The 8828-nt window shown below is 40.7% G+C and overlaps 1 protein-coding gene across 1 annotated transcript; it reads right to left on the reverse strand.

The window, feature by feature from the left end:
• Positions 1 to 5773: 5773 nt before the first annotated feature.
• On the reverse strand, positions 5774 to 8366 carry LOC147602824 (uncharacterized). Its single transcript, XM_086797257.1, has 3 exons — positions 8101 to 8366; positions 6697 to 7815; positions 5774 to 6623 (listed from the first exon to the last, which is right to left on the reverse strand). Exons 1-3 carry the CDS (start codon positions 8267 to 8269, stop codon positions 6238 to 6240), a joined length of 1674 nt encoding a protein of 557 aa, XP_086653383.1. The 5' UTR covers positions 8270 to 8366; the 3' UTR covers positions 5774 to 6237.
• Positions 8367 to 8828: the final 462 nt, after the last annotated feature.

Below are 8828 nucleotides of genomic sequence, written 5' to 3' on the forward strand. Positions count from 1 at the left end.
GGTCATTCTTGCTTTGGATGTCCCGACTTGCATCATAGGTCTTTGGATTCTTTTATGTTCAATGATCCTATGTATGTAATCGTAGATGCCTTGCAATTGATCCTCCTCTGTTGTGGCCCCAGATATTAACTAGACAATCCCTTCCCAACTAACACCATAAGCTTGGGCTGTAATTGACGAGTCTTTGTTAATGTGTCATACTCCCAATCATCTGTGAGAAGACGTTGATCCAAGATTTGCAAGCGTAGCCGAGGTAGATGCAATGTTATTGCCTGGGTTGAGACTGTTGGGCATTACTTGTGTAGTCCTGGCTTGGGACTCGTTTTGGGTATACTGAGCTATTTGTGCTACTAATCATTGTTGTGCCAACTGCAGTCTCTTCTTCCTTTAATTTAGTAGCCTGGATTAGTGTCTCTAATGCTTGCACTTCTTCTAATCTTCTACCGTTAGGCATAAGTTCTTGTGCCAGGAGTGGTTCGATGGTGGTCATGGTTGCAACAGGTGCAATAGGAGCTGTATGGATAGGGATATCAACGTGAACGCTCCCTGCTTGTAACGATGAGACTACACCAGGTGTCTCTCTAGATTTTACCTCAACTCCTTCATTGTGTGGTCAGTATGTGGTAAGATTTTGTTCAAAGGTAGCAGTTGAGGCGCTGAACCTCTTAGTACGAGGTCGAGAAGACTGGTAGCTGGGCGGATTGGTGAGGCATGGTTAGGGTTCTCACTTCTTGGGACCGGGGATCCTTACATTGACTTGAAGCTAGATGAAGTATCACTGGCCCTTATTTGCAGGTGCTTGTACAATGCTAAGCTAGGTTCCGATGGAAGACCTTGAGCCTAGTGTAGGCTGGTACGTACCTAGCTCGATAGACGCACTATCGTCTAAATAGGCCTCTAATACACGTCCAGACCATAAGTGCATGTGACTTAAGGCTAGTCAAGGGTAAAGGAATTGAATGGCCAAAATATTTCCAAATATTTTTTAAATTAATTTTTTTGGGTGTTAGAGAAACTTGTCCAAAGTGGGTTTCAGATAGTTCTAAACACTTTGGGAATTGTTGTGCATGCACTTTTTTGGGCGACCAAAGTTTCCTATAGTTGGGTCCCTTAACTATGGGAAATTGTAAATTTTTTAGGTTTTGTATCAAGTGTGCCCAAAATGATTGCAACGGCCTAAAACATACAATAGGCAAACTTATGCATGCACTTTTCAAAAACTTTCTATATATATATATATATATATAATATATATATATATATATATTGCAAATCTCTTACCTTTTCCCTTATATCGTTTCCTTTTTTACTTTTTACTTTTCACATTCGGCAATTTACGGATTTTGGTTTATGGTTTATGGTTTTCAGTTTGTGGTTTTCAGATTATGATTTATGGTTTATGGTTTTCAGTTTGTGGTTTTCGGTTTGTGATTTATGGTTATCGGTTTGTGGTTTACGGTTTTCAGTTTCACCCCACAACTACCAAAAAGGGGTGGTCAAGGTTTTTGGAGTTTTCCAATATTCTCTTTTTGACTTGGGGCCTAAAGTCTATACGCATTAAATGTAACCAGCCAAAAGACTTACAACTTGTGGCCCAAATTATAGGTGGATTACGTTAGATTAATCTACGTAATTTACACTAATGGAAAACTTTCAAACACAAAAATTAATTTGGTTTGTTAATCCTACCCTAAATTGTTCCGTATAAGGAGTCGAAATAGAGGTAACCCTATGTCTTGAAACCAATGTCAAGGTCTATTTCACCTAATTCCTTAAATGTCAAGCCCAATTTATTGTTTTTTTGTGCAAAAATGAAAAATACAAAAAACAAAAAGTTACAAAAATTGAACAAGAAACTTGAATTGCTAAATTCAAAGAACACACAATTTTAAGACCACATGAAAATTTGAACACATAATGCAACAAAAACAAAAATAATGCATCAAAATTAGGGTTGTTTAAAAAATCCCTATCTACTCTTCTCTTGCAAAACCAGAAATTAATCAATTTTACCATTCACAAGCTCTCAAAATGCATTGATGCTATGCGGTGGGGGTAGCGACACCACTTATGGGAAGCCCTAGCACCATAGAAAGAATGTGCAATAATATTATGGTGGACAAAAAGCATTTTTATATCCCCTATGGGCATCTTAACACAGAGACAGTACCGGTCTTCCCATATTCTGGTCCAACCAACCTACCCATTCCCAAATAGCTCAGCTTCATGTTCTCAATAATAATTCTCAAGTAATTATCTTATGGGCAAGGAGAAGTTATCTAAGCTCATAGCTTTCTCTACAAAAGACATCGTTTTCCAAGGCATAGTCATGTCTACAACCCATCAACCTCTTCTAGTTCATGACAACCCAATAGTAGTCTAGAAGACCAGCCTCTTCTAGTTCATGACAAACAATAATATTATGGACAACAAGCATTTTTATATCCCCTATGGGGATCTTAATAGAGAGACAGTATCGGTCTTCCCGTACGCGAGTCCAACCAACCTACCCATTATCCCCGAATAGCTCAGCTTCATGTTCTAAGATCCGTTTAATGAACATTGTGTTGACCATGGGTCTACTCTAATACCACTAGTGAGACCCCGACCCACTTGCCCTCCTTGGGGTCATGAGCATGCATGGGTTACCTCCTCCACTTGGGTCCCAAAATTCTGTTTCCAAGCCCAAGGGGGTAACACATAGCATATGAACCCACCAATGAGGCCCCAACCCAACTATCCTTAGTCCACGAGCATGCATGGGTTACCTCCACTTGGGTCCTGAAATTCCATTACCAAGCCCAAGGGGGTAACACATAGCATAAGAACCCATGTGGACATATTAAAAAAAAAACTTAGATAGCATTGATTCCATTCATTCTAGTCACAAGAGAATATAAGAAGCTCAAAAAACTCAAGCCATTAATGCAAGTATGCTATATTTTGTACAACATGCTAATGCAGTTTGGAAAAGAAAAGCACCGAACTCATCTAGTCCCCCCAACCGTAGCTAGTATGTTGGCCCCACGCTCCCCTTAATCTTCTTTAACTCTAGGACGCTTGGATTTTGGGGTCTACCTAGCTAAGGAGGTTGATACCTAAGGGCCGCTTTGCCTAAGGGCCTCTCACCGACGAGCCCATTCACCCCAAGGCCACTTCCTCTTGCCCTCATCCCAAGCCATATTGTAGGACTCGAGTCAAGGTTGGTTAGACCTTAGACTCACCTCTTTCCACATAACGAGTACGAACTTTCTCCTTACCCTTATCAACCTCGTCAACTGATTTTTCTTCCAATCATTATTAGTCTTAATACATATTCTTTGAGATAACAATTGTGCGAAGACATTATTGCAATATTTTGAAACCATCGTCACCTTTTCAATATTCTTCCAATGAAAAAGAGAGTCTCATAGTACTTTGACAGACATTCATTTTCATTTAACTCACCTACTTAGATATTCCACTTCAGAAGAGTAGCTTCTATGATTGAAATGAACATTCTTGACACCATAATTTGTAGCTTATTCCTAAGAAAGGACAACAAGACTTAAATTAAATAGAAGACAATTCTTTTTACTCACGCACACTAAGCTTTTTTCTCTTTAATCTCTTTCTCACTCTCACAAATCCAATGCTTCTCTTATTGTACAATCATAGAAAAACCATAACTTGTGATATGCATGATATGAGGATAATTTGATCTCACTCAATCCAGATTTATTTATAAATGCAAAAAACATCCTTTGATTATTTAAGAAGAATTAAAATCCTAATCCTAATTAAGCATATTAACTCACAAACTCAATATCCATGAAGCAATAATTACTCTACTCTTTTGTGAAAAATAGAGAGTTGAATTAATCTCTAATCTTTCTATAAACAATAAAAGAGATATTTAAAGAGATGCTTAAGATTAGAGATATTTAATGTCTCATAATACAATCATAAAGAAACCATAGCTTATGCTATGCCCGATACAAGGATAATTTAACCTCGCTTAATCTTAATTTAATTACAAATACAAAAAAAACATCCTTTTGCTATTTAAGAAGAATGAACACCCTAACCCCAATTAATCATATTAACTCACACACTCAACAACATAAAACAACTACTCTTCTTTAAAAAATAGGAAGAGCTCGAATAATTTCTAATTTTCCTATAAACAATAAAAGAGATATTTAAAGACATGCTTAAGATATTGACAAAAACTCATTTCTCTTAATACCCTAATCATTAGGCATAATTCTAATCTAATTATTTATTTACCCTCGATTTATTTTATGAGAGAAGAGCTCTCTAATTCAAAATTGATAGAGAGAAGAATAAGAAAGCTCCAAGAATTAGCTTCCCACGACACTCTAAAACACACCATGACACATTAGAGACTAATTAAACCCTACAAAAAGCTTAATTAATCTTTAATTGTTAAAGATTAACTAAAAACCAAATTTTTTACTTACAACACTCACAGCTTAGGGTTGGGAGAGAATGAAGTGATCATCTAGCTCCAAAAACAACTCCAAAAGCAAGTAGTAGTAATAGTAGAAGGCAATAGACAACAAAATGGAAACTCAATAATGACAAAAAGCAATCACCAAGACGCAAGGAAGTGGACACATTTTTTAGCCATAAGGAAGTAAGGAGAAGCATGCATGCATGCGAAAAGGTGGGTGGTTGGCCTCCCATGGAATGAAGATAGGTCACTAGGTGAGAAGCATCCTTCCCATCCAAAAATGAGGTGTGGGAGACACATGGCTAAAAATGGGTAAGCAAGTCCCTTACTTAGTAAGATTTAATTGACTAAGGTTACAATATGGGCACACCTACATGGCCACATGGCCACTTATATTGGCCTAAAGTTTCAATCTTCACAAAAATTACTCGAGTACAAATTTTTAAAATTATTGTATTGCTTTTTTTGATAAGTTGCTAGTGTACCTTACTTAACTTGAAATCAAGATTTAGCACCATTACCCTCGACTACAATGATGTGCAGACCTTTTGTACTTATGTGTTATAGGAGTTTAAGAGAATCACCAAGTTAATAAGCGCCAACTTGCTTCTTTATCCATATGAAATAAGCAAGGATATAAAATTTACCGTGTATGTCAAGATACATGTGTATGAAGCTTTGGGTAAGGGGGGCAAAGACATGCCTTCCCTAGGATTTTGAATCAATGAGAGATACATCACCCTGAGGTTATACTTAGAAAAATGCATCCACAAGTTTTGTTTATAAATAGTAGTTATTATTTATGTTTATTTATTTGTGCACACGTAGGCAGGCGATTATATCCGCCTGTTTGAAATTGGCTTCAGCATTATTTATGGAAGTGTATGTTTCTTGCGCAGTCTCCGCAAGAAGTTGTCTAGTCTCTCAGAGGTCGTCGAGGTTGTGTGTGAAGCCTGTGACAAACCAACGAATCTCCTTCACAATCTACCATCAAGCTTGGCATAGCGACAAACTTCCCGATAGCAATCCCAGGTACACATGGAGTGAAACAGCAAAAGAGACGCAGACGTACCCCTCTCTAAATTGAGGTTGAGAAGACTGCTCAAGGGAAGAGAAAAAGAGGGCTACTGTGCCCGCACTAGAGAGAGAACAGACTAGTCAAACCTTTTACTCATTTCATAGAATTCACTCATTTTGATGAGTCTTTGGTACAACTCAAAATCATAAACCGCATAGTAGCATCTCTCTCTCTCTCTCTCTCTCTCTCTCTCTCTCACACACACACACACACGCAAGCACAGGAGAGCCAGGGCCACTTTGCAAAATTGTTCCTTGCTTTGAGAATTCTGAGGGTGACCCGAGGAGAGTCTTGCCATCTTGCACAACAAACAAAGAATCAATCTGCAGAACCCAGAGAACTTGACACTCATACGTCGGGTTGCAAATTACTTGCTTGCCCAGTCAAGCTTAACCTCTTCATCTATAGTCACGGCAAAATTTCGTTACTTGGAAGGCATGGTAGCACAGAAAATCCAAATAACTGGTGTGCTAATAGCACTATATATACTCCTCTTGACTTCTAGAAACTAAAATTCCCTCCTATGCACTCACTTATCATCTGTTATAGACCAAAACTGCCCTCATGCAGACATGTGGTTATCATCCGTTGCGTGATGGCACATCACATGTCACGCACAAGGTTATCATCACCCATCGAGATGACATGTGATGCGCATGCTCATCATCATCCATCATGATGTTATGATGAGGCACTTCACAAGCTATGCACCCTCTGAGATGTTAATCCAAGCTAACGCTTCCGCATCCAATTCAAAAGTCATTAAATTGTCACCCTCGTCCTCGGGCAACTCCCCAACAGAACCAAACTCATCAGGAAATTCTTTCCTAGCTCCTGCGACAGTAGAGTCTCCAAAATCATAGCTCTTCCCAAACGCTTTCAAGCAAGGCAGCTCCCTAACCAGAGGATCCGGCAGAGGTATGCAAGACTCGAAGCCAGGCCCAGGCTTGACAGCGTGTTCCATCATCTGAACATTAGACACATCCATGAACATTTTCTCAACAAAACTGTTTTCAGCACCAGTTACTAACATGAAAGTCTTCGTATCACTGGAGATTTCACTACTGGAAACTTCAAAATGGCCCACATCTGCGCAGAAGAACGATGGGTAAGTAAATCGGGTAAGTAGACACAAAACTAAATAATAAACTATGATAGTTACCAGAAGCTTGAAATGCAGCAGAGCTACAATCATCAGACATAGCATTCTCCAGCACTGATGAAGGTGACAATACTAACAGAGAGCTGTCCATGGAGTAGGGCTGCTCCAGAACAGAGGAGGGAGAGTACCCAAGGAGGCAAGTCTCCATGGCTTCAAAATCAGAACAGAAGGGGAGAAGCTCACTGTCATCCTCGTGCATGCCCATGCTCGACCAGCCGTCATGTATGGCACGGGTGCCGTCCATGAAAGATGAAGAGCAGTGATAATCATTGTCTAATTGGCTATGCATAGTGCTCTTTGAATGGACTTCCAGAGGATTGATGGAGTTAGGTGGTGACATTGCAGAGGTTATGAAGTTGGTGAGAGCTTCAGGACCTTTAACTTGCCTTGCTGCATCATCGTAGGCTATGGCTGCCTCCTCGGCAGTGTCAAAAGTACCAAGCCATAGTCTGAGGCCTTGGGAGGGGTCCCTGATTTCAGCTGTCCACTTGCCCCATCTCCTCTGTCTCACCCCAATGTACCTACATGGCTTGTTAGCAGTAGTTCTGCTGTTTCTTGGGAGGGGGGGCTTGGCCTTAGTTTTATCATCAGTGGGCATGAGGCTCCATTTCCTCAAGCTTCTTTTAGAAGACAATCTACCTGCATTCTTTCTCATGGGAAACCAGGACCCAACCGAGGACACTACGGCGATGTCACTGCGAGAAGATTCGCAGTCTTGGGAGTCGAGGAAGTTCGTCCCTGGATGTTTTTCTTGCATAGCTTCCTCAGAGTTCCAAAATGTGCAGCCAGCAGGAATAAACAGCTCCCTCACAACTCTCCTGGGAGCAGACCTCTCTCTTCTCTCTTCTTCTTCATCTTCGTCTTCGTCTTCGTCTTTCTCGTCGCTGGAGGAGTCAGTGGCCTCGGGGTCTGTCCATAGCACCCGAACTTTCCTCATGGGAGCTTTTTTCATATGGTCTTCGTCTTCTGCCTGTGGAAGAGAGCCTTTGGACGCCTTGAAGACCTTGACGACGGTGGTGGAAGACTTCTGAAGCCCAGGCATGTTCCTTTCTAGCAGCGGGGTTGAGGGAGTTCGATACGCAGAGCAAAGGTGGGCTGCTACACAAGGAAGCGCATCAGCTATTAACAGAAAAACAGGAGAGTAAGTGTTTACAAGAGCAAATGCAAAGAGCTAGAATGCGACATGCAGAGCAAGAGATCCATGTTAAAGAAACAGGCAAACATTTGCCACATTATGAGCGACGCGAGCAGGAGTCCTGCTATTGCACCACCGTAAATCAGCCAATAAGGCTCAGGCCTCGAAAGGCTCCATACTCTCTAGTGAGCTGTGCCATGAAGGCCGCTTGGATGAGTTGAGTGCCATTAAGTGCAAACGCATGGGAGAAAGGAAGAGCGCAGACTTACGCTTGGTACGAGAAAGTGCCCAAAGCTCTCTTGCTGTTGGTGCAGAAGCTATGGCGGGTAAAGTGTGCAGAGGAAGGGTTAAAGGCGGCCAACCGAGGCAAGGGTAGGAAAAAGAGGGAGAGCTCGGGTGAGCAAGAAACGGATAGAGGCGAAAGTGAGGAAGCGACATAAACGGGGGCAACGGCCAACCAACCTCTGCACAGAAGACGAAACGAAGCGAGGAGAGGGAGCTTGCCCTGCCTTGAGGTGAGACAACACCACCAACGAGAGTGAGTGGGAAAGATAATTAAAGGTCGTGAGAAGATAGTATATAAGAGAAGAAAAAGATGGAAAGGTGGGCCGAGAGGGTACTGGGTTTTAGAAGAGAACCTGAGTTGGCCACGTAAGAAATAGAGGAAAAAATTTTATGAGCTGGCTACTTTTTCACACAAAAATCTAGAGACTGGGTTGGGTGGTTGTTGATGGGCACGCACAAAGGTGAAATTACGATTAGAATTATAATAACTGTACAAAGTCCAATTTTAAAAAAGAAATAATATTATTCGAACAACTGTACAAAAACTCAATTTCAAAAAAGAAATAAATAAAGGAGTTGCTCGTTGTGCAAGAGAGGCATTCACACAAAAGAAATGCGGTTACACAGAACTAGATAAATGAGGAACGGGGTTTTAGAAAAAAAATATAATATACATATTGGGGTTTTAGATTGATAATTTTAAACTTTTCCT

Source organism: Cibotium barometz, chromosome 65, assembly GCF_041138505.1.
Source record: "Cibotium barometz isolate CiBa-2024 chromosome 65, ASM4113850v1, whole genome shotgun sequence".
NCBI lineage: Eukaryota > Viridiplantae > Streptophyta > Polypodiopsida > Cyatheales > Cibotiaceae > Cibotium > Cibotium barometz.